Here is a 26,318-nt window from a genome sequence, read left to right on the forward strand (position 1 = left end):
ACAGGTCATTTTTTCCCTTTGTGTTTTTGTTAATATTTTAAATGTATTGTTAGCACCAATTATTTTTTTCTTTCTTTCTTTTTTTTTTTTTTTTTTTTTTACATTTATAGCGTTTCTTTTTTTAAATTCTTCATATGTTGAACCTGCAAACTTCATTTGTTGTTTATAATGATTAAACAGTTGAAACACACAAGAATATATTCCATGTGTCACAATGATTGATGAAATATTAGTAGGTGATAATCATATAACTGGTTAAGTATTGTTATTCATTATGCAGAGGTTTCTAAATCTGGATCTATAGGATCCTGCCATCTCACTTATCATTATTATTGATAACACCATTACCAATTGGTGTTACAGTTATTAATTGTTCACTATAATAATTTGCAATATGTATCAGTGTTTCCCTCCAACTAGTCAAGGCAGAACATACACTGGTCCATCCATGTCTTGGGTTTTAACCTATAGTGGTTTCATCTAAATTGGTGAAACATCCCATTCTTCAGCTGGAGGTTACTGTTCCTATGACTACATTACAGTGAGTCAATGTTGGCTACAGTCGGCATAAGTAGGCTACTTGTTGTAGCTCTTAGTAGAGTATTCAGTAGTGGCTACTTGCACCAAATTTCAATCAACTAGAATTTATAGCAGTTTTCATACATAAAAAATGCAACTCTAAGTGCTTTACATAATATACAATATATTACATGAAGATAATGTAACATTACATTTATTTTGTGAGGAGTTTGGTTTGGGGAATACTCAGTGTGTTGTTTGACTGGGAACTACTTTTTGTTGTGTGTTTTCTGAACGTTTGAATGGGGGCGGAGTGATACGTCGGTTGGCTGGCAGAGAGGTGAAACGGCGGTGCCACCACGGTGCTCTCTGACCCAAAGAGGATTCAGTTCAGGTGAGGATAACAAATACCCAGCGGTACACAGCTGGCAGCAGGTTTGTAGACTGTTAACTTCAACTGTTTTTAAGTTTTTACCGGGGATCAACGAAGCACCACCACCAACTTTTTTTCCTTCTCTCTGTGGCTGACTCCTGCTACTAGCTAACGCTTAGCTAGTGACTCGGTCAGTGTGCTGTGGATTTAAAAAGAAACTAACGGACTTACCCGGATTTTCAACCGCCAGGACAGCGACGAAGGACAACGTAGACATCAATAACACAGACTGGTTAGTTATGCTCATGAAAAGTAGATATTAATTTCTCTGCTTTCTGCGGATTACTTTGTGATTTCGTTTTGCCGCCTGTGAACTGGTCAACGAGGGGCGGTGAGAGTGGACTATTTATCCGTGAATCTGCCAGAAAAATGAACTCTACAGTTTGCGTAAATTCTCATTTCATCATTCTAATGACAACGGTAAGTCTATAACGGTAAGTTACTGAATAAACTACCTTTTCACTGTACTCCACCTCATAGGCGGCAGGTGATCCTGACGTTTGATTTTTAGCTGGCTTCATTGTAAACAAATGCACATGGCCAGGCGGAGGGAAATAGTTTACTTTCACATTAATGATTAAACATTGTCTTACCTGCATTCCCTCCTCGTCAACATAGTGAAGAACGGGCAGCAGCTGCAGGGACAACCTCATTATTATATATAATAATGAGGCATAGATAGATATAGGCCTATGATTGCCATAATTTTCCAGAGAGAGGTAATTTCACAATTTTCAAGAATAACATTTGGGAAGGCTTAGCCAACAGATTGTTTGGCTCTGTTGCTCTGTTAGAAGAGAGGAGCCAATCAACATGTAAATACACTCACCTCAGTCTCCTTCAGTTATGACCATGTGCTAAGAGCAATAGCCTATGTTGAACAAGCAACACAGTGCTTTGCTATATATTTGCTTGTAGTGATAGAGTTAAAATGTTATAGGGCTTAAAAATATTGTGGTTATTATTTAGTTAAAGGTTATTATATAGGTTGTTGATGAATATGCAATTTCTGATAGTTGTAGTATGAGCCTGCTTCCACCAGATGGTAGTAAAATGTATTTTTGTTTTGTCTTAAGCCTTGACACCTTTTTTTTTCATTTATTTATTTTTCCATCATTCATATTCATATTCATATCCTTTGAATGTACGTTGTTGAATCTGTGATATTCAGTGTTTTCTTTACAATGATTAAACAGTTGTAACATACTATCAGGATATTTTCCTTGATGCACAATGATTGATGGAATATTAGTCAGTGAAAACCATAAACTTCCAGATGTATAATTGTTTAACTATTCTCCATCATTCTGCAGATGTCTCTAAATCTGGGGTTGTAGGATCTGTGTACTAATTATGACTCATAATTGATTTTGTCTGTATGAGTTGTGTCTGTTGTGTAGCCTACCCTCACTTTTGAAGGGGGTGGACAAAATAATAGGAACAACGGCCACTTTAGCACAGTGCAGGTGAACAGACTAAATTAGCATCATACAACATTGAAACCTTCATGCAGGACTTATTGCAGTATACTGTTGTATTGGACTGGTTTAAAGATAGTCGTCTCTACTTTACTGACACCCGAGAGTGTATACAGTATATGAAACTTTCTAACGAGAGCTTACCATTTCCTGGCCTGTGGTCAACGCTGTATATTAATAATGTAGAAAGAGCGGAAGTCTTTGTTCTGCCGCTCATTCTTCTGAGGAACGAGGTCAAGACAATGTCCTTCTGCTCTGTAAGTGAAATCATTTTTTGAAACTTATATAACTTTTATTGATTATTCATTCATGTATGATATATTTTATTGTCTCTGAAGTTGCACAGTGAGACGAACAGTATAATGTATGATATATTTTATTGTCTCTGAAGTTGCACAGTGAGACAAACAATATAATGTATGATATTATTTTATTGTCTCTGAAGTTGCACAGTGAGACGAACAGAACGGCGGCTATGACTGGAATTTGTATTTTCATTTTACTCCTCTCTGCACCAGGTAATGTACTTCCTACTTTGACACTACAGACCATGTAACACTGTTACTCTGAGTAGGTGAGATTAGATGATGATGAGACAATGATAGTTCAGGTTAGCTCTGCAGTCTCCTCTTCTTTGGGGTCTAATGGGGCGTTCACACCGGACGCGATAGACACGAATACAATTGCGTCAGACGCTTCATTTGCGCCGCTTGGTCATTTTGGATCATTCGCGTCCATTGCCTCATTCGCAAAGTCTCAGAAACACCGGAAAACCACCCGCCGACGTGTCTGGGTTCACTGTGTGTGTGTGTGTTTTTTTTTTGTTCACTCTGTGTAGAAGACTGCAGCGGTGCCCACACACAGCTCATGTACAATTAGCTTCTCCTTCATGTTGGTCTGAGTGTAAACAACCGTACAGAGAAGTGACGTCGTCGGCTTGAACTCGTCACTGATTGGATGCCGCTTCATTCGCACCGCTCCAGACGCTTCGTTCACGCCGCGTCTCATCACGCCAGATGCTCCATTCGCGCCACCTCTGCCTGAATCGCGTGTCATCGCGCCATTTACATTGATTTTCAATGTAGAGTTGCCGCTCCATTCGCGTCTATCGCGTTTGGTGTGAACGCCCCTTAAGGGCAGAGGATGTTGTTATGATGCCATGTAAAGCCCTTTGAGACAAACTGTTTGTAAAAACAGGCTGTACAAATAAAATTGCCTTTCCTTTCCTTTGTCTCATTGGCTCACAGTGGGATGTTAGAGCCAAAGTAGTTTTGTAAATTTAGAATCAGTTTAGTTTTGTTGCAGGTTTAGAAACTGATGCAGCTTGACAATATTAAAATGTGACTGTGGTTTGTGCTGTGCTCTGTGTTACAGTGATACAGGGTCAGAATGACTGGACAGTGACCTGTGCTCCAACTCAGATCTGTGCTGTAGTAGGATCAACAGTGGACATAAGCTGCACCTACAGATACCCAGACTGGAGAACTGATGATGATACTACAGTTGGAGAAAGACTGTGGTTCACTAAATCCAGTGGTGATGAACCTGTGGATCTGAGAGCAGACTCAGAGTACTCAGGTCGTGTTCAGTATCTCTGTGGTGACAACGACTGCACTCTGAGAATCACAGACCTGAGAGAGAGCGACTCAGCCGTTTACAAGTTCAGCTTCACAACAAACAAACCAGGAGAGAAATACACTGGTGAAGCTGGAGTCACTTTGTCTGTCACAGGTAACAGTTTTATTTTACTATGTTTCTGTTCCAGATGTTCAGATCAACAGAAACAGCTGTGTTAATGAAAGATGAAGACAATCTGAGCTCAGAGCTCCACTTACTAATGACTTAATGGGCTTCAGTGTAAACTCTGGATCACATGATGACGACTGGTTAAATATGAGGAGATGATGGTAACTCCCCTCTAGACTCACATATGGACATTACTGTGTGATCAGATATTCACATCCAGGTCACATGATGACTCCAGGAGAAGAAATTAAAGGGCCAATAGCTGACCCTTTTGTTTTCACACCAAATAGAAAACATAATTCCTTTCTTCGTTGGAAATCCAGGTCTACAGGTGCAGGTGACCCCCTCAACACTGTACTGGAACTGGGCAGAGCTGAAGTGTCTCAGCAGTTGTCGTCCACCTGATCATTCTTCCTTCACTTGGTACAAGAATGGACAGAAAACTGGGACAGAAACAGTTTCATTTTCAGACAACATTAAACATGTGGACAGTTATGCCTGTGCTTTGAAAGGACATGAGGACTTCCCTTCTCCTCAAGTCTGTGAGTTTACTTCAGTCTTCCACTTACATATCACCACCTGGTGGCACATTTAACCTACTGCACATTTCATTTTTTGATTATTCCATTCATGGTATACATTCTTCACATGGTTGCATATATTTACATAATGTACACATTCACGATAAATGAAAAGGAGCAGGATGAAGAAAAACCTATAGTACCTGCCCCTCTCTATTGTTATAATTGCATTGGCTTACTATCAACACCAATATTATTCTCTATTTAAAAAAATTAAGATTAAGAAACATAATAATCACAAGAAAACAAACAAGCTAAATAGCAGTGGGCATCAGTCGTCTATCTATCTTTTCTTTTTTTCCCACTTCTTTTTCTCTTTCTCCTTCTTCTTTTTTGTAGATGCTTATCTTTTCTTCAGCTTATTACTACTTTATAGCAAAGCACTATGTTGCTTGTTCAACTTATTGCTCTTAGCACATGGTAATGACTGAAGGAGACTGAGGTGAGTGTATTTACATGTGGATCAGCTCATCTCTTCTAACAGAGCAACAGAGCCAAACAATCTGTTGTAAGAACAAAGAAAATGGAAATATAATTGATGTGGTGACTTTAAAGCTGGAGAATCTGTGATAAAAATCTACTTAAAGCAGAAGTAAGTGGAATATTTATGTTAATGTAAGTCTTCAATAGTTGTATCTTCCGACAGCAATCACTTCTATAGAGTGTTTGGTCTGAAACACGGGTCTGTCAGCCACTCTGCTCTGCTGTAAGCCGAGGAGAAAACTTTCCTTGTATCCTACAACCTTTATCCAATGAGGGGAGAGAACGGCATAAAGGGGCAGTCCTCTCTGTGTGTGCAGCCAAGGGATGCGCGTCAATGTGGTGACGTAGGGACTAGGGCGGGGACTGCTAACTCCATCGCCTGCCAAAAAGTTAGCCAAAACGACCGGATCACTTACTTACTGCTTACTCAGACATATTTGTACAACTTTTCAGTTCCTTGCTTTGTGAATGCCATAGTTCTACACTTGCAACAGAAATGCACATTTGTTATAAGCTTAGCCTTGCAAATGTATGTTTAAAATCAAGCTTCAGTCTGTTGTCCTGAACATGACTGCATCTATGTATCTATAATATGGAGCACTCAGTTTTCTGTTTCTGTACACCATATTATTGTATTGAACTCTGCTATAATTTAACAACACAACTGTGTCTTTAAACATGTAGGTGCTACTCTGGTTTAATGAAACATTTCATCTTTCAGGTGTCTTTGGTAAATACTGCAACAGCGTGATTTACTCTGACAGAAGAATCTGTGCCTCCAAAGGATCATCAGTGGAGATTTCTTGTACTTACAACAGTTTAATTGATGTTGAATCAAAGTTCTGGTTCAGTCCTGAACGTAGTCGTCGTTGGCAGAATCCCTCAGAGCCTGAGGATCTTAGTAAAGACTCTGAATATTCAGGTCGTGTTCAGGTTGTTGAAACAGAGAGAGGACGCTCCACTCTGAGAATCACTGACCTGAGAGACACAGATTCAGCTCAGTATCGCTTCAAATTCAAAACAGGATGGTCTAAATGGGGAAACAGTTTACCTGGTACAACTCTGACTGTCACAGGTAAGAACACAAACTGACAAACACCGAAACATAATTAAAACGTTTGTGTATCACATTTTAATAAAGCAACTTAAAGGGCTGTAGTTGGATGTGAGGAGCTGCTATGAACATGATGAAATAATCCTTGAACAAATCTTTGTAGATTAGTGATGAAACTCAAATGGCTTTTGGAGTTACAAGGATTATATTTATCAAGATCTGTAGTTAAACAAGGAGATACTGAGTATTTATAATAGAGAGAAACACTGTAAGACGGTGCATTATCAGAACAAAGAATATCTCATAAACACATCCACTTTTTATTCTATTTTATGTTTTCATGTTAACCCCTAACACTGTGGGTTCTTCCTCCTGTATCCAGCTCTGGAGCTGCAGGTGACCAGAACAATAACAGTCCATCAGTCTTATACTGAGGCAGAGCTGAAGTGTCTCAGCAGCTGCAGTCCAGCTGGTCGTCTTTCCTACGTCTGGATCAGGAACAGAGAGAAAATCATGGAGGAGGGAAGTTCTTATACAGACAGGTTTTCTCCTGGAGACATGATCTCTTGTGCTTTAAAGGGACATGAGAATCATGGCTCTCCCCCAGTGTGTGAGTTTTCTCTTCTATTTAAGAAACAAAACACTTGAATCCAACACAACATGGCTGCTCAGGAAACACATGTTGATGTTTTCTCCTGCAGATTTTCTGAAGGTGCCATCAGTGTCAGTGAATCCTCCAGGTGAAATCATGGAGGGCAGCTCAGTGACTCTGACCTGTAGCAGTGACACTGACTCAGCAGCTAAATACACCTGGTACAAGAAGAACCTGACACTGCTCAACAAAGAACCACAGCTGGTCTTCAGCTCCATCCAGTCCTCTGACTCTGGAGAGTATTACTGTGAAGCTGAGAATCAGTTGGGGAGGAGGACGTCTGAATTCATCTCTATTGATGTGAAGTGTGAGTGGGAGTGTTTTTTATAAAAAGTATTCTGAAACTGATTAGTAACAAGAACTACGACGGAGAGCCATAGAGATTAAAGTCATAATTTACGAGAACGATGTCATAAATTTGTGAGAATAAAGTCACGACTTTACGAGATTAAAATCATAATATTAAAGCAGTACTAAAGAACTTTCAGTTTTGGTTGAGTTTGGCGGCGCCTGTGGACCAAAGCGGTAGTGTTTTGCCTGAAGGAAGACTCCATTTCCCATGAACACTAGCATGAAGCCCTGTAAATATCCTGCATTAAAATTAACAGAAGACATCAAAACTAAGTTTCTGTTTCCAGTGGATCATTTCAAAGTGAAAACACAAACATAATCCATTGCTAAAGTGCTGTTTTGCCTGCTCCCTCCTTGTTTTGACTCGCAAAAGTGAAAGTAAAAGTAAAGTGAGAGCAGGGTTCCTACCATGCTCCTCCAAGTTGCTTAGTGCCAGAGAAAGAGATACAGACCATAATGATACAGACTCCCTCAGACCACGACAGAGGTGTCATTCAACTTGTTGTAAGTCGATGTATCATCACAAAAGTTATGAAAATATTTTATGAAGGTTGAAAAGTTACTTAGTGTTGGTTTAAGAAAATAAAGTCATCATATTCTAACCTGTTGTTTTAGAGGAGGAAAGTTGTTAAAATGAGGTTGTGGAACTTTTCGTGAAGTTGCACTTCAGTATAGGTTTCACAAACAAGGAGATACTTAATCTTCTGACACATCAGCATCACGTTGTCATAAAAATCTAACTTTCCGACTTTTTTCTTGTAAAATGATGACTTTATTCTCTTAAATTATGACTTTATTCTTAAATTATGACTTTATTCTCGTAAATGTACGACTTTATCCTTGAAGTCTAAAACTTTTTTCTCGATGTGGCCCTAATTCTCCGTCGTAAAGAACAATGTTTACCAGTAATAACATTTATTATGCTGCCAAACACATGACTATTGACTATGTTGTTGGTGTTTCCTCCTCCAGATGCTCCAAAGCTTCCCTCTGTGTCAGTGAGTCCCTCTGCTGAGATAGTGGAGGGCAGTTCAGTGACTCTGACCTGTAGCAGTGATGCTAACCCAGCAGCTAAACTCACCTGGTACAAGGAGGATGAAGACTCACCAAAAGCTTCAGGACAGATCTTCACCATCACTGACCTCAGACCTGAACACAGTGGGAATTATTCCTGTGAAGCCCAGAACACAATAGGACGTCAGAAGTCCACCTTAAATCTGACTGTTGTTGTTTCAGGTGAGTTCTACACATTCATCATCACACACCTGTTTACTGCACCACAGCTCATAACCTCAATGATAATATCTCCTGTTGTTGTTCTCACTTTCCAGGTGAATCAGTGATGATCATGAACATCATCAGGTTGACTCTGATGGTCCTGATGCTGATCACACTGGTTGTTGTGAATCTGTGGACGAGGTAAAACTATAAAAATCCATCAGTTCACTCACTGCTCTTTGATTTTCGTCTTTCAACTATACCTGTAATAATTTTAATTTTAATTTGTAATTTTTTGTTTTATTGATTTGTTGTTGGTTTGAATCCAGGAAGAAGAAAACTCTGAGTTCAAACCCTGAACCAAATGAAGCTGTAGAGATGATGGAGGTGAGAGACAGAGAGGCTCTACAACACTAACAGAACTTACTCTACATCAACATCATCACAACTTGACTCATCAATGCTCTGGAAACTGAAGTGAACTCATATTTTAACTGCAGAAACCAGTGATAAAATGTGATTGTGCAGCAGGTTTCATGAATGAGTCTCATTTTGTCCCCTCTGTCCATCAGGTGGACTCTTGTCCTGTTTATGAGGACGTCACCACAGCAGCACAGACAGAAGACACAGAGGAGCAGGAAGACCTGGTGTGAAGTTACAGTCAGGTCAGAGCCTCTCACATTCAATAACAACAGATCAATAACATGCAGACTCCACATTTAGAATTACAACTGTAACTTCACATAGGTTTTATGTGATGTTTTTAGATGCTGTTGAAGTAAACGTTGGACTCACCTGATGGAAACAGGAAGTATTATTATTATTTCATGTAGCAGCTATTAAGACAGATAAAGTTTAAATCATTATTTTTTTTCTCATCACTTCATCTATGTGGATGAAATGTGCCACAGTTCAGTGGTTTATCATGATTTATTAATATGAGGATGTAAATATGCAGCTTTTAATTAAGGAGCAACAAAATCAGAGTGCAGTTCACTAGATATGAAGCACTTTCAAAATAAAAGCCTATTACTAATAGCTTGTGAATCCACTCAAATATAATATAGTTAACCATTGTAATATGATGACATTTGTGGTCAACAATGTGAACTAATGACACGTCCTGAACTTCTTCTCTGTAAATAACTTGAAGTGTAAATAGTGTAACTGTTGAAGTAGAGGTGGGACTCAAACAGGAAGTTGTCCAACAGTGACATTATCATTAGATTTGATTTGTTTTGTTCATTCTTCATTTAAAAAAATATTTTTCTTTAGCAGCTATTAAAGTTTAAATCTGTTCCTTTGTTCTTATGACACAAAGACATTATTTCTTTGCAGATGATCTGATCTTCTATTTGAGTTATAAGCTTCCAGGGCCACTCATCAAAGCAGAGTTGAAAATGGTTAATTTAATGTTAAATGTTTTCAAAGTTACAGTTCATCATTGATCAGTATTATTTGTAATTTGCCATTTCAAACTGTCAAACATGTTTGTCACCAATGTGAAGAAATAACACACCCTTCTCTCTCAACCCCTCTGTAAATAAGTCAGTAACAACTAGTTCCACTTATAAAATGTGAAAATACAAGTACAGCAGTAAAACTAAGGTTAGATTTATGATCAGTGATTGATGAAACATTTTTTCTTGGCTGTGGGTCTTGTTAATGAAACAATGTTCAACAATTCAGGATCAATAATTAATTTGCTTCTCTCTGATGTATGTACGGTATGTTTTTGTTTTTTTTTACTCCCTGTTATATGTAATATTTCTGCATGGCAACAACTGGACCTCATGTATATTTCCTGTATACTTTAAATTCAAGTTGCATGTCTTTATTTAACTCCTTCACAATTTGAGAAAAATGTTTTTTTCTATGTAGTTGTCATAACCAAAGTCTGCCACTAGGTATCAATAAAGAGTTATATTTTATTGCTTACACCTTTTGCGCTGTCTCTGTTCCTCCTCTTAATGTCTTCAACAAACATGTTTTTAGTTTTATTCCACGTGATTTCACTGTATATTTAGCTTCACTGTGATAAGACAGTAGAGACAGACAGGAGGGTTAGGGAGAGAGAGAGGGGTCAGGAACACAGCAAGGGGCTGTGGGTCGGATTCAAACCCATGGCTGCTGCAGTTAGGACAAAGACTCTGTGGTTCACACAGCAGCAGGTGAGTCAGTTTTTTTTTCATTTGAATCATTTATTTGATTTATCTTTCTTCCATGTGAACATTTCTTGTATATTTCTTTGCAATGTTTTTTGTGTATTTTTAAAGGACAGACCTTTCCCACTAAGTAGGTATTGTTAATGTCCAGGACAGAAGGCAGTGAGGAACCAGTGATCTTTCCTGCTGCATTCACTAAAACAGTAGTCAGTACGTTTACATGCAGAGCTTCATCCAGCTATGCTCAAAATTCGATTTTGGCGTCAAGTCGGACTTCTGTCCTTGTCTCAATAAACATGCAACTGAGAAAATCGAATAACTGACGGGGTCCATCGCCCCTTCATGCGGCGTCAGCCGTCGTTTCAGCGGGTTAATACGCCGCCCTGTCCTGTTGACTTTTCTGTCACCTCGTAAAAAACTGAATATAAACAACTTAGTAGCTTAATAATAAATTCTCAACTGCAGTTCCCAAGCAGACGCGCCAGTCGGGCTGGATGCGCGCTGAGAATAGGATACGGGCTTCCTTTTTCCTCTCTCTCTCTCTTTATTTTATTTTTTTAATAAAACACTCTTGCTGGTCGCGCTGTGTGAAATGCATTTAATCGGCGCTGATGTTGGGTTTTTTTTTCTTTACTTTGCCGGGTTTGGGTGGCTTCTCTGCTCCACTTTGTGCCGTCTCTACTGTTGTGGAGCATGCGCACATGCTCTGATTAAGGTGTATACATGACGGAGAAAATCGAATTCCAATCGCATTATCTGGGTGTCTTAATCGGAGTTCTCAACTCCGATTTCAGTCGGACTAAGGTTTTTACATGCACTTCAGTTATCCAGTTATAGTCGGATTAAGGCAATAATTCGTTTTTTTCAAGTGTCATGTAAACGTACTGACTGTCTCAGTAGAAGAAGCACATGATAGGTACCTGGGCTCTGACTCTCCTCAGCTTGTGGAGGGAAATGGAGGCACTGCTGGGCTTGGGCTGGGTGTGAAGTTACAGGAAGTAGTCCAACATTGACATTATATTTACATTTGATCTTTGTTCATTCTTTTTGTCTTTTTCTTAAGCAGCTATGAAATTAGATATAGTTTAATTTTGTTCTTTTGTTCTTGTGACTTTTTCTCAGTTTTGTTATATGGATGAAATTCTCCACAGTACATTGGTTTGTTTTAAATTATATGTCACTGAAGACACAAGTTTCAGTGAAGAGGATCTGATCCTATATTTGAATATCGAGTGTCTATTTCCTGTCTTTCCTATGATAGGACAGTAGAGACAGACAGGAGGTTTAAGGAGAGAGGGGTTTGAAGGTAGAGGTCGTCTCAGGTCAAAATTGACGTGTCGAAACCCGATAGAACCGTCACATTTTGTTTCGAGATCCAATGGGAACCTGATAATTAAAAACAACTTATGATACCGGCCCGAGACATTACAACCCGAGTCAGTGCGTGCCCGAGAGTAAAGCTATGGGAGTGATCCGACACGGGTCCAATTCACACAGATGCAATAAACTCGACAGCCACTACACTGTAATCCCCCAGTGATTGAGTCTTAACAACTGGATACAATGTTGCCAAATTTTTCTTGGCAAAACTCACCAAACAAAAACATTCAACACCAAAAAGGACCATATTGAAGAGTCAACAGTCCCTGCACACAAGCATGCCACAAGGAGCTGTGGATCAGATTCAAACCCATGGCTGCTACAGTTAAGCCAAAGGCTCTGTTACACAGCTGCAGGTGAGTCGGTTTTTCTTGTCCTGTGTTTATAAATGTTTATAAGCTTTTGAAGGAAACTATTTTTCACAAAGATGGTATTTTAAATGTCCAGGACAGAAGGTAGTGAGGGAACATTGATCTTTCAATTATGCAACTGGTAAGGATTATTTGAAAAGTTAAAGCAGAAGTAAGTGATATATTTGTGTTAATATAAGTCTTAAATAGTTATATCCTCCGACAGCAATCACTTACATAGAGTGTTTGGACTGAAACACGGGTCTGTCAGTCACTCTGCTCTGCTCTGAGCCGAAGAGAAAACATTTATCGTATCCTACAGTTTTTATCCAATGAGGAGAGAGAACGGCATGCAGGGCTGTGTGTGCAGCCAAGGAACGCCGTGAATGTGGTGACGTAGGGACGAGGACTGTTATGGTGCGTTCAAGGAAACTCGTATTTTTCCGACCGTGAAGTGGTACCAGTTCGATCTGGTACGAGTTCACCGGTCGGAAGTTACGAGTGGCCGTTATAGTGACTTTCACCGGTAAAACAGGTCGGAAAAACACGAGTGGGTTGCCTGGAACGCTACAAAGTCGTAAGTTGTGACTTGAAGCTGTAATTTACGATTTCAAAAGCCTGCCTGGAACGCAGCATTAGCGAAAACGACCGGACCACTTACTTCTGCTTTAAAAGAAAAAAGAACAATTATGGAGGTAAGCCAACTAGCCACATACGGTGACGTGTGGCGTATATGAAATCAAACAGCTAATTCAACATGGTGATCCATGTTTGCCGTTCGTTTTTGAGGGTCAGGAGGGAGGGGTTTCCCCTACAAATTTGTCCAATCGACGAGTGCCCTATTCAACTGTGTGACGTTATTCAGACAGTTTGGTACGCTTCAGAAACAGCAGTGTAAAAGCAGAACCGAAACAAGTGACAAATGCAGCAATGTTACAACTTTCAGCTCCCCAATCGAACCGAGTCCTCTTGGTCAAGTGTGAAAACGACCTAAGTTATTAGGCCCAGTGGGTCCAGTTTTTATTAGCTGCTGACTGATGATTGTGTTGAATGCTGAGCTGAAGTCAATGAATAGCATTCTTCTCACATTTTGTCTTTTGTGTCCTGGTGGGTGAGGGCTGAGTGGAGATTCCATATTCAAATTGAAAGAGGTCCAGGGATTGAAGATGCATTTGATGTGCTGCATGACCAGCTTTTTAAAGCACTTTCTAATGATGATGGGAGTCAGTGCAACAGGGTGGTTGTCATTGAAGTGGAATGGAGAGGCCTTTTTTGGCACCAAAGTTGTGGTGATGGCTAATGTAGGAACCACAGCCTGGCTCAGAGACATGTTGAAGATCACTATGAAGATGCCTTTGAGCGCCTCTGCACAGTCTCTCAGCATGTGGTCTGGACCAGTGAGCACTGATCCTGGAAACTGACCTTTTCTAGTTTTTAATTTGTTTGTCAGTTCCTCTCAGGACTTCCTCAGTAGTTTGTAAGACGATGTTAATGCTGGTTCTGATAGAAAGGATTAGGTGTCAGAATACACAGTGCCTCGCAGTTCGTTGCATATTTGGCAGCAAAAGGGACCAACACAGGTGCTTATAGTATTATGCCTGATCAGTGTATTATTAATGAAAAGAGGAAGGAAGTCTGTCTTGGTTTCACAGCTTATTTCTATCTTTTGCTCACTGCACTGTGTACAGACGATCATCCCCCTCCTCTCTCGTCGGACGAGAACTGGTTTTTGATCAGATTGATGTTTCTTTCAGCATCTGATGTGTTTTATTGTGTCTGAATTCACACAGAGAGATGAGAGGAGCAGTGATGAGTTTAACAGCAGCATCAAGTGGATTAAAAATTATCCTTCTTCTCACTGTACCAGGTACTGTACATCTACATTTACTTTGTAGGACATTTAGTTCACACAGTCAGACCAAGATAAAACAGATTTGAGTCAAGAAATAATTCTTCAATAGTTTGTACATGTTCAATGGTTGAGATATATACCTCATGACGTAAATCCTTAAACACATCAGATTTTTCATTACATATTTGAACCGCAAAACATAAGTGGTGAGTGTTATTACACAGTGAGGATAGTGCTGTTTGAATGAACTGTATGGAGCTGGTTCATCTGAAGGATTCAGTAACTGTATAGTAGAGTTTATCAACAAATGTCTTTAAGTTCTGTTTGTCATGGAAATTTTGGTTCTGCCGGTAGGGAGTCAAAGGAACCAGGTTTTCATTTTGTTTCTTGGTGATGTCAGTATGATGTTTCCACTGTATAGTTCACAGTGACCTCCCCTTCCTTCTACCACCACAGTAGCAGCCAAGTGTTCACAGTTAACACCAACATTCCTACGACAACAAAACAATGAAGTTTCACATGCTCCCTCTCACACCGTTCATTAAAGACTCACAGGTCCAGTGGTTTTCTGTTTGGACTTCTTCATGTCTGTTCACTGTGGCTTAATACAGCAACAACATCAACCAGTCAGAAACTTATTAACATCATGAATTTGAAAGCTAATAAAAAGGAAGGGACAATGGGCCTCATTCACCAATATCTTCTTAAGAACCTTCTTAGATTCTTTCTTAAGTTGTTCTTAAGAGGTTCCTTAAGAAAACCCTACGTCAGATTCATCAACGCGTTCGTAAGCCTCAGAATTGTTCGCAGCTGTGTTCCTACTTGATGAATGCCATCTCCTCGTAAGTTGAGGGCGTGTGCCAGGTGAGTCTAATTAACATAGGATTAGCATAGGTAACGGCCCCATCAATGCCCGTAAAAGGGCATGAGACTGCAGGGCCGTGTGCACACAGCACCCACAGGCACTGAGCAGAGAGCACTGAGAGAAAGAAAGTTGAAATGCTCAAATGAAAATCTGGGAGGGAGCACCAGACTCCAAACGTAAAAAGAACTTAAGTAGTGAAGTGGCGCTACTGCGGCAGGAATGAAACAAAGAAACAAACAAAGGCTTATATTTAGTTTATATTTTTATATTTAGGCTATATTTAGTAGCGTCAGCAGTGGATGCAGCTCTTCGGGTTGTTATCAGAGAGACCACACTCTCACGTGTGCCATCATAAATATCATCATATTATCACTAGGGCTGTCAAACGATTAATTTTTCTAATCGCGATTAATCGCATTTTTTCCATAGTTAACTCGCGATTAATCTCTATTAAAAATATTATATATGGCGCTTTGGACTTTCAACACTCCAAAGTGTTATAATCTCTAGACAAACAACTTTTAGACCAGACCTAGTAGGCCTAGTACCTAATCATAACACATGATGCATGAAACTCACACAGAATTGAAACGAATTGCATCCAGTGGAAATTGCCCTTTACTTTGCTACGTCTCTGCCTGGCCATGTGTTTGTTGACAACAGAAGCCGTCAAAAAATCAATACATCGCCACGTGCATTTGTTGACAACCGACACCATCAAAAAATCAATACATGGCCATGTGCATTTGTTGACAACGAAGCCGTCAAAAAATCAATGGATGGAGCTGTGGATATATGTTAGACTGTGTATATTTGTGTAGCAACCAACTTGAAGGTGCCTTACCGCCACCTACTGGACTGGAGGTCCCACACTCCAGTCCTCCAGTCCAGCAGACAGAGGACAAAATGGGCCGCGATTAACGCGATTAAAAAATTTAATCGTGTTAATTTTTTTAATTAATCTCATCGCGATTAACGCGTTAACTCTGACAGCCCTAATTATCACATATGAAAAAAAAACAGTTGTGTGTAGTGTGAACACTTACATTAAGTGCACTGTTGCAGCCCGCAATTAGGAAAAAAAAAATCATATCGGCAGCTGTATGCCCCCCGCCCCCACCCCCCCCAAAAAAAAAGATATGATATGAATTAAGTGTCTATAATGTTTTTTAAGAGACTGCAATGATTTGTCAATTATTATTATTAATATATATGATTATTAAAAACATCATAAAAGATAAGAAAATAATTCTTATTCAAATCATATAATGTCATACAACTGCAGAACAAAAGAAAACGCTATAATCGGTTATTTTTGCAGAAGTCTCAGCACCTAAAAGTGCGTAAGTATACTCCTGACTGTTCGTAGATTTTGTTCTTAGTTAAGAACAAATTCTGGATAAGAAAACATTCATGAATGCCACAATCTTCGTAAAAACTTCGTAAGTAGGACTTAAGAACAAATTTGTTCTTAAGAACGGTTCGTGAATGAGGCCCATTGAGAGGTGTTTTAGTCATGTAGCAGGTTTACATGTTGAATTAGCTCCATAAAACTTCACTGTGTTGTTCTGAGTCTGACTGTGGTTTCTGCTGTGCTCTGTGTTACAGTGATACAGGGTCAGAATGGCTGGGGATTGATTTTTGATGACTGGGGAGTGACTTACATGGACACTCACATCTGTGCCTCTAAAGGATCAACAGTGGAAATGAGCTGCACATACAGTTACCCAACCTGGTACAGTGGCAGTGATACTACAGTTCAGAAAACATTCTGGTTCACTAAGTGGATTAATGATGCTGTGGATCTGACAACAGACTCAGACTACACAGGTCGTGTGGAGAATCACTGTGATGAGAGGAAACGCTGCACTCTGACAATCAGAGACCTGAGAGAGAGAGACTCAGCTGTTTACAAGTTCAGATTTACAACAAACCGTGGTGGTGGGAAATACACAGGGGAACCTGGAGTGACTTTGTCTGTCAGAGGTAACGTTTTCACTGGAATATTTATCAGTTTGGTTCAAGTCATTGACGACTGAGAATCTTTATTTGTCTCTGTGTTTGTACTTTTCTAGTTTAGTTCATGTCTGTTCTTTCTTCACAGATCCAGACCTCCAGGTGCTGGTGGAAAGATCTTCAGACCAGGTAGAGCTGAAGTGTCACAGCAGTTTTAAAGCAGCTGATGGTCGTTCATTTGTCTGGTACAAGAACAAACTGAAGATGAGGGGGGAAACATTTTCCATCAGAGTCTCTGTTAATGATACCAACAGATATTCCTGTGCTCTTAAAGGATGTGAGGATCACCGCTCTCCTCTAGTGTGTGAGTTTACTCCACAGTGTCACTAATACAATGTCAAACTAAAACCTTCCACTACACAGTTTATGTCTCATACTGGATCAACCTCTGTATAAACTATCAACTACATCATATTCACTTCTACTGTGAAAAGACAGTTAAAGTTGACTTCTCCTCATGTTTCCTCCTCCAGATGGTCCAAAGCTTCCCTCTGTGTCAGTGAGTCCCTCTGCTGAGATAGTGGAGGGCAGTTCAGTGACTCTGAACTGTAGCAGTGATGCTAACCCAGCAGCTAAACTCACCTGGTACAAGGAGGATGAAGACTCACCAAAAGCTTCAGGACAGATCTTCACCATCACTGACCTTAGACCTGAAGACAGTGGCAATTATTCCTGTGAAGCCCAGAACACAATAGGAAGTCAGAAGTCCACCTTAAATCTGACTGTTGTTGTGTCAGGTGAGTTCTACACATTCATCATCACACACCTGTTTACTGCACCACAGCTCATCAACCTCAATGATAATATCTCCTGTTGTTGTCCTCACTTTCCAGGTGAATCAGTAATGATCATGAACATCATCAGGTCGACTCTGATGGTCCTGATGCTGATCACACTGGTTGTTGTGAATCTGTGGACGAGGTAAAACTATAAAAACCCATCAGTTCACTCACTGCTCTTTGGTTTTCTTATTTAAACTTCCAGTAGTTTTGTTTATTGTTATTGCATCATCATTATATTTTTTGTTCGTTGTTGTTGGTTTGAATACAGGAAGAAGAAAACTCTGAGTTCAAACCCTGAACCAAGAGAGGTCTGAAGTCACACATAGCTGCTCTTCTGTCCAATACACACAGGAAGCTTCACTTTTCATTCAAACAAACTAATGCTATAGATTTCATCAATGAGACCAACATTTATCTCCTAAAAATGGTAGTAAAGAGACAAATGACAGCAAATAATTTCCAACAGCTTGTAAAGCACAGTTAGGGTCAAAGGTCAAGATCATAGTGATGTCACAAAACGAGCAATCCTTGTTCTGTATATACAACACTTTTCTTTTCACCAGATCAATTATATTTCCACTTTGTTTATTCTTACAACAGATTGTTTGGCTCTGTTGCTCTGTTAGAAGAGAGGAGCTGATCAACATGTAAATACACTCACCTCAGTCTCCTTCAGTTATTACCATGTGATAAGAGCAATAAGCTGAACAAGCAGCACAGTGCTTTGTTACAAAGTAGTGATAGAGTTAAAATTTAATAGGGCATAAAAATATAGTGGTTAGGTTATTATATAGGTTGTTGGTGAAGATGCATTTTCTGATATAGTTGTAGTTTGATCCTGCTTCCACCAGATGGTAGTAAAATATATTGTTGTTTTGTATCTTTATTCTTGACACCACATCCTGTCACTACCCACACGGACCAAGCACCGAACCTGGGGGGACAGAGCCTTCTCCATCACTGCCCCCTCCCTCTGGAACTCACTCCCCAAACCCATCCGCACCTGCACTCACCTCCCAACATTCAAGACCATGTTAAAAACACACCTTTTTAAATCAGCTTTTAATACATAATTTCTGTGTGTGTTTTATATGGTTTTCTATGTTTTATACTGTCTTTGCTGCTTTTAATTGAATGTCTTGTGTTCTTAACTGCATTTATTGTATGTAAAGTGTCTTTGAGCTTTTGGAAAAGCGCTTATAAATAAAATTTATTATTATTATTATTATTATTATTTTTCATGTATTACTTTTTCTTTTCTTTTCTTTTTTCATTATTCTTTTTCTTATTATCCTCCAAATGTACGTTGTTGAATCTGTGGCATTCAGTGTTTTGTTTACAATGATTAAACAGCTGTAACATACAATACAAATATTTTTTCCAGGCTGCACAATGTTTGATAAAATATTAGTAAGTAATAACCAGATGTATAATTGTTTAACTATTCTCCATCATTCTGCAGATGTCTCTAAATCTGGGGCTGTAGGATCTACTGTACTAATTATGACATATAATTAATTTAAATGTCTGTAAGAGTTGTTTCTGTTGTTTAGCCTACCCTCAACTTTTGAAGGGGGTGGACAAAATAATAGGAACAACTGTGACACCTTAGCACAGTGCAGGTGAACAGACTAAATCAGCATCATACAACATTGAAACCTTCATGCAGGACTTACTGCAGTGCTGTTGTATTGGACTGGTTTAAAGATAGTCGTCTCTACTTTACTGACACCTGAGAGTAGCTACATATGAAACTTTCTGTGGTCTGAGCGTACCATTTCCTGGCCTGTGGTCAACACTGTATATTAATAATATAGAAAGGGCGGAGGTGTTTGTACTGCTGCTCATTCTTCAGAGGAAAGAGGTCAAGACAATGTCCTTCTGCTCTGTGAGCGAAGGAATTTGATTAAACTTACATGTAACTTTTATTGATTATTTACTGTTTGATATATTTTATTGTCTCTGAAGTTGCACAGTGAGACAAGCAGGACAGCTATGACTGGAATTTTTATTTTCATTTTTCTTCTCCCTGCACCAGGTAATGTATATCCACTTTGATACTACAGACAGTGTAGCACTGTTATTCAGAGCAAGAGAGATTAGACGATGATGGTTCATGTTAGTTCTGCAACCTTATCTTCTTTGTCTCATTGGCTCACAGTGGGATGATGTTAGAGCCAAAATAGTTTTGTAAATTTAGAATCAGTTCAGTTTTGTTGCAGGTTTACAAACTGATGCAGCTTCACAATATTAAAATGTGACTGTAGTTTCTGCTGTGGTCTGTGTTACAGTGATACAGGGTCAGGATGATGACTGGGGAGTGACTTACACTGTCACTCACATCTGTGCCTCTGAAGGATCAACAGTGGAAATGAGCTGCAGATACAGATACCCAACCTGGTACAAGGATGTTAATATTACAGTTCAGAAAACATTCTGGTTTACTAAGTGGATCAATGATGATGCTGTGGATCTGACAACAGACTCAGACTACACAGGTCGTGTGGAGAATCACTGTGATGTGAGGAAACACTGCACTCTGACAATCAGAGACCTGAGAGAGAGAGACTCAGCTGTTTACAGGTTCAGATTTACAACAAACCATAATGATGGGAAATACACAGGTGAACCTGGAGTGGCTTTGTCTGTCAGAGGTAACGTTTTCACTGGAATATTTATCAGTTTGGTTCAAGTCATTGACGACTGAGAATCTTTATTTGTCTCTGTGTTTGTACTTTTCTAGTTTAGTTCATGTCTGTTCTTTCTTCACAGATCCAGACCTCCAGGTGCTGGTGGAAAGATCATCAGACCAGGTAGAGCTGAAGTGTCACAGCAGTTTTAAAGCAGCTGATGGTCGTTCATTTGTCTGGTACAAGAACAAACGGAAGATGAAGGAGGAAACATTTTCCATCAGAGTCTCTGTTAATGATACCAACAGATATTCCTGTGCTCTTAAAGGATGTGAGGATCACCGCTCTCCTCCAGTGTGTGAGTTTACTCCACAGTTTCACTAATACAATGTCAAACTAAAACCTTCCACTACACAGTTTATGTCTCATACTGGATCAACCTCTGTATAAACTATCAACTACATAATATTCACTTCTACTGTGAAAAGACAGTTAAAGTTGACTTCTCCTCATGTTTCCTCCTCCAGATGCTCCAAAGCTTCCCTCTGTGTCAGTGAGTCCCTCTGCTGAGATAGTGGAGGGCAGTTCAGTGACTCTGACCTGTAGCAGTGATGCTAACCCAGCAGCTAAACTCACCTGGTACAAGAAGAAGGACAAGAAACGTCTCAGTGACCAACCACAGTTTGTCTTCAGCTCCATTCAGCCCTCTGAGTCTGGAGAGTATTATTGTGCAGCTGAGAATGAGATGGGGACGAGGACTTCAGGACTGATCTCTGTTGATGTCAAATGTGAGTGTGAAAGATTATTTTAAAATTAATATGAAGCTCATTCAGAACCGAATCAATGTTTTTAACCACATATACTGCCAGGGCGCATGACGTCAGTCCGACTTCCCATTTCTCCGACTTCCTATTTCTCCGACTACCCATTTCTCCGACCATACATTTCTATATTTTTGCTCCCATTAGTCCAACTTCCCATTTCTCCGACAACCCCAAAGTCCGACTTCCCATTTCTCCGACCACACAGTTCTATATTTTTGCGTCCATTAATCCGACCTCCTATTTCCTCGATTTATGTATGCCCGGTGTTCCGACTCCCAGTAATTACGACAGTGTATTAGCCCGACTAATCCAGCCCAGAAGCAGCATAGGAGTTCAAATTGACTGAGATCATGGGCGCCGATTTATGTTTTTGCCCGTGAATGGAGGTGAGGGGGGTGGCGGCGGTTGCACCCCTGAACCAGGCTCTACAAACAGTGGTGCCACGTAGCAATGGGACTCATCACTTTCAGCATTCACACTATTGTTCTTCTGTTCGGCCATTTTCTTCCGCCTTTTTATGGTCTTCTTCTAGTCCTTCATACTTTGTGCTATTTCAACAATTCATATATCAAAACGTGCAGCTTTTTCTGGACTTTATCGGATGTATTCAAATTTTTCATACTTTTTATACTTTTTCAAATATTTAACTTTTTCTGATTTTTTTCAGCTTTATAATGTGTGTGTGTTGCATCTAACGAGCAGAGCTAGAGTGGTGCCAGAGTGGAGAGGCAAAAAAACATTCTAGAGTTTTTCTGGCTAAACTGTCAGCACGGCCACAAATTAAACTCTAGACAAATTATTTTCTCCAGTTTTGTAGCCACACTTGTCTTCTGGCTAAAATTCTGGTCAAAAATGCAAAGAGACTTAGATAATAATTTAAAATATTTTTAAAATGCAGCCAGGGAGCTCTCTGCTCTCATTCAGCCCAATGCATTTTTTTCATAGCAGCAGGAGAAGGAGCTCAACTTTGTAACTTGCTGTTAAGTGCTTTTTAATTCATTTTAATTCACCAAAAAATAGTCACAGGTCACAAAAAAGTCCTCTTCTTACTTGGTGTGGCTAATTTCTGCACTTTACTTACTTTTTTTTTTTCAAGCAGAAGCCAGTGATCCTCTTATTAAAAGTTTTATTTGCCCCTCACATACTGTCTCTGTCTGTAGCCTAGTGGTTAGCTTGCTGGGCTGGAGACCTGAAGGTTACTGGTTCAAATCTTGCCTCAACAACAATTATAGTGAATTATTTTCCCAGTCGTCCTCTGTTGACTTCTGATAACTTGCTTCATGTTGAAACTGCTGCTCTCAGCCTGAAATTCACTGAAAATTTCATTGTAAGTCATTCAAGCTTGACTCTCAAGCTTTCTTGGTGTTGACACAGTGTGTTTCCAACAGGTGCAGCTTTGGGCTCGTTAACTTCAGAGTGAGACAGAGTGCAGCTCATCAACAGACACAGTCTTTGCAACTGTGTGTACACTGTGGCCTAGAGGCAAAGTCAAAGTCTTCTGACCATGAGATTGTAGGTTTGATTCCTACCTTGGTCAACCATTTGTATGGTGATCACTGCTTGCACTATTTTCACAAAAAAGTCCTCTACTTACTTGTTGTGGCTCATTTCTACTCTTTTCTATCACTGAAAAATCTCACATTCATCAAAGCTCTTAAATGATTTGTATGCATAATTTCTTGTCCTGCGCTGCCCACTTTTGGACGTCACTGGCAGAATTAACCTCCCCTCCCCCGCCTTCAATTGGTTACAGGTGTTTGTTATCTCCTTGATTACTCGTACCAGTTTGCAGCACATCATCACATTACAATAAATGACAACAGTCTTGAAAGCAGTGTGCTCTCTGTGGCTGAGTGACAGAGTAAAGGTTTACTGATCATGAGGTCATGGGTTTGATTCCTGCCTCATTCATGTCGTACTTTCTGCTAGAGACTTCATTCAAATTCTGATTTGTAGACAAACTTCTAATGGCTCATTTATGATGCTTTTTTAAAGACCCACTCCCGTGAAAATCGTGTTTTTTGAGCTTTTCACATGTTCCTGTGGCATTTTTCTTGTGTTAGAGCACATATCAGCAGAAAAGGAAGTGCAAAATTGCATTTCTGAGTTTTTCTGCCTTCAAACTGCTGTGAACCAACGGCAGACTCAAACTGGCAGTTTCAGGGAGACTGGAGCTGACGTGTCACAGCTCCAGGGGAGGGCACTAGTGCTACAAGCTGCCACCCCATTCTTCATCTGGCTCAGAGGTGAAAGGCTTGGCAGCTCGGTGTAGCTGTCAAGGTGTAATAGGTATAGCTCACCTGGTAGAGCAGCTTGCACTGTGAGCAAGGACTATGCTCCAGTCTGGGATCGAATCCCAGTGTGGAGTTTTACACTAAATGCGCTGAATCTGTAATTGTACAATGTCCAGCTGTCAGCAACCGGGGGGTGGGGTGCAAGGAGGTGGCTGGGCGGGTGCAAAACAGCGCAGTCTCCGCCCACCCCCCAGAGGTGAATTGCTAATGTGCATGGCTAATGAGCTGGTTTTAAAATGGCCGAAAAGGGTCGCGGGAGTGGGATTTTAAGCATCATTGAAAAATCTCACATTCATCAAAGTGGAAGTGTGTCAAGGAAGTGTTGGAATGGCCTAGTGGATAAGGTTCCTGCCATCCAACCACAAGGTCACAGGTTCAAATCCCACCTGAGCAGTCTTGTTAGTGTGACAGCCACTTTGAACTTTAACCAATACCACTTGGTCTGGTCACATGATCAAACTTGATAATGCATATGCGCCCCCACCTATTCTCTTTACCTCTTTCAATCTTGGTTTGTGTTAACACGTTTCCTGTTTATACCACTGCACTAAGATTGATTTGCACTGGAACTACAGCTTTGGGCTCGTTAACTTCAGAGTGAGACAGAGTGCAGTTCATCAACAGACAACAGTCTCTGCAACTGTGTGTACACTGTGGCCTAGAGGCAGAGTGAAAGTCTGCTGACCATGAGGTTGTGGGTTCGATACCTACCTTGGTCAACCATTTGAATGGTGATCACTGCTTGCACTATTTGCTAATTCTGCAACAGCGTTCAGCTGCTTTCAGCATTCACACGCATTTCCATCAGGAAATGCTACTTTATCTAGTTATTAATAATAGCCTACTGCACAACTGAAAATATTGTAGCGACCCCGCAGTTCTTGCTATGATGTTAAGTTCTGTTATTTCTGACTGACTGTGAATGTGCACGGTACGGGCAGGATGGGTGAGAAACTGATGGGCCGGGGTGAGTGCGAGGAGGACAGAGTCCTGTGTGTCTGTGTGTGTGTGTGTGTGTGTGTGTGAGTGAGGAGGAGCAGAGGAAGAAGTGAGAGCTGTCAGATAAGTTTGTGTTATGTTGTTGTAGTTACGTCGGGTCGAACGCTACAATATCAATAACAACGTGTGCTCAACATAGACGTCGGACGCGAAATAGCCGTGGAGCGGAGCCAGTTTCCTTTCGGCCCCATTCACCAATTGTGATGCGCCAGAGTGCGCGCCTCTGTGCCAGGCTCGCGCTCTGCAGCGATTTGCGTTTATTCATCTTAACAGAGCGCGAGAGAGATTAACACACACATTCACACAGGCTACATACGGGCTACACAGGATACACATACCCACAGACACACAGCTGAGGGGCCGGAGAAATGCGCGTCTGATGGCGTCCCCCCCAGTGGGTGCTCAACCTGGTCAGTGGGTGCTCGTGCGGAATCGGCACCTATGACTGAGATATCAACTGTATTTTCACAGCGCCACAGTCGTAGAGGGTCCGGCTCCTGTTCTTGCATTTTTCATGTTTTAAGACATGTGTAGCTACAGATGTGATAGAGTCAGTGAAAGCTTAATTAATAAACACAAAGTCTCGGTCTCGGAGATGCCTTGAACGGAAAAAAAACGAACGTGCATCAAAATTACAGAAAGAAGTGTCAGTACAGGCAGAGCAGCAGAGACATTTAGCCTTACTGCTCCACAAAATGACACAAACAGGAAAGCCAGTGGCAAAAAAAAAAAAAAAGGAGGCAAACACATAAGCCGTAAGTCTCCTTCGCCTCGAGCCTTTCCAAACTGACCCAGAGCCGGTCCGGTCCAAAATTCTGGATGGTCGGATTTAGCCCTGGTCGGAATATAGGGATTATTTTAGTTGGAGCAGTGGGCAGTCGGCCCAATGGGCCTAGAAAAGTCGGATTAATGGGTAGTCGGAGAAGTGGGCAGTCGGACTTTTGGGTGGTCGGACTGACGTATGCTCCCCATACTACCAAACATGTAGGAAATATTGTCTACATACGTTTTTTTTTATGTTTCTTGTTCCAGATGCTCCAAAGCTTCCCTCTGTGTCAGTGAGTCCCTCTGCTGAGATAGTGGAGGGCAGTTCAGTGACTCTGACCTGTAGCAGTGATGCTAACCCAGCAGCTAAACTCACCTGGTACAAGGAGAACCAAACTCTTCCTCAAGGAGCAGAAGGAGTTTATTATTTCTCCTCTATCAGCTCTGAGGACAGAGGGACCTACCACTGCAAGTCTGAGAATCAATACGGAGCCATCAACTCTACATTTCTGTTTGTAGATGTCCAGTGTAAGGCAGACGAGTCTGCTCTAGTTTGCATGATACAGAAGTTATGAATGACAGTACCTATTAATGTTGCATCTTCATGTTCCCTCCTCCAGATGCTCCAAAACTTCCCTCTGTGTCAGTGAGTCCCTCTGCTGAGATAGTGGAGGGCAGTTCAGTGACTCTGACCTGTAGCAGTGATGCTAACCCAGCAGCTAATTACACCTGGTACAAGGAGAAGGGCAAGAAACGTCTCAGTGACCAACCACAGTTTGTCTTCAGCTCCATCCAGCCCTCTGAGTCTGAGTATTACTGTGTAGCTGAGAATGAGATGGGGGTGACGGCATCAGAATTCATCTCTATTGATGTCGATTGAT

The 26,318-nt window shown here is 40.6% G+C and overlaps 4 protein-coding genes across 4 annotated transcripts in view; all 4 read left to right on the forward strand.

Annotated features, from left to right (window-relative positions):
• Positions 1 to 26,318, forward strand: part of LOC146992588 (B-cell receptor CD22-like) — a 199,764-nt gene that overhangs the window by 119,484 nt on the left and 53,962 nt on the right. Inside the window, exons 4-6 of the mRNA XM_085791023.1 lie at positions 20,704 to 20,913; positions 21,083 to 21,343; positions 25,705 to 25,965. Coding sequence (XP_085647149.1) covers positions 20,704 to 20,913; positions 21,083 to 21,343; positions 25,705 to 25,965 — 732 coding nt within the window. The remainder of the gene's footprint in view (positions 1 to 20,703; positions 20,914 to 21,082; positions 21,344 to 25,704; positions 25,966 to 26,318) is intronic.
• On the forward strand, positions 3,783 to 6,332 carry LOC146992596 (uncharacterized; the record flags this gene model as incomplete). Its single annotated transcript, XM_085788688.1, has 3 exons — positions 3,783 to 4,161; positions 4,500 to 4,718; positions 5,962 to 6,332. Coding segments are annotated over 3 exons (969 nt in total), but the record flags the coding sequence as incomplete, so codon positions are not given.
• Positions 5,968 to 26,318, forward strand: part of LOC146992597 (B-cell receptor CD22-like) — a 40,606-nt gene continuing 20,255 nt past the window's right edge. The window contains exons 1-7 of the mRNA XM_085788076.1: positions 5,968 to 6,315; positions 6,677 to 6,904; positions 6,996 to 7,253; positions 8,270 to 8,533; positions 8,629 to 8,716; positions 8,845 to 8,902; positions 9,088 to 9,180. Coding sequence (XP_085644202.1) covers positions 6,808 to 6,904; positions 6,996 to 7,253; positions 8,270 to 8,533; positions 8,629 to 8,716; positions 8,845 to 8,902; positions 9,088 to 9,168 — 846 coding nt within the window. The 5' untranslated portion in view covers positions 5,968 to 6,315; positions 6,677 to 6,807 and the 3' untranslated portion in view covers positions 9,169 to 9,180. The remainder of the gene's footprint in view (positions 6,316 to 6,676; positions 6,905 to 6,995; positions 7,254 to 8,269; positions 8,534 to 8,628; positions 8,717 to 8,844; positions 8,903 to 9,087; positions 9,181 to 26,318) is intronic.
• Positions 13,703 to 18,239, forward strand: LOC146992598 (uncharacterized). The gene is made up of 6 exons (XM_085788699.1): positions 13,703 to 13,807; positions 14,201 to 14,270; positions 16,736 to 17,113; positions 17,238 to 17,447; positions 17,977 to 18,064; positions 18,194 to 18,239. Exons 1-6 carry the CDS (start codon positions 13,703 to 13,705, stop codon positions 18,237 to 18,239), a joined length of 897 nt encoding a protein of 298 aa, XP_085644825.1.

Source organism: Trachurus japonicus, chromosome 1, assembly GCF_045865225.1.
Source record: "Trachurus japonicus isolate A0001 chromosome 1, Traja_1.0".
In the NCBI taxonomy this organism is placed as follows: domain Eukaryota; kingdom Metazoa; phylum Chordata; class Actinopteri; order Carangiformes; family Carangidae; genus Trachurus; species Trachurus japonicus.

Bases quoted from the DNA above. Each gene is read 5' to 3' on its own strand.
- LOC146992598 (XM_085788699.1), top strand. From the start codon at position 13,703: ATGGCTAATGTAGGAACCACAGCCTGGCTCAGAGACATGTTGAAGATC. The intron at 13,808-14,200 runs GTGAGCACTGAT...GAATTCACACAG, and splicing joins TCAGCATGTGGTCTGGACCA to AGAGATGAGAGGAGCAGTGA. The intron at 17,114-17,237 runs GTAACGTTTTCA...TCACAGATCCAG, and splicing joins AGTGACTTTGTCTGTCAGAG to ACCTCCAGGTGCTGGTGGAA.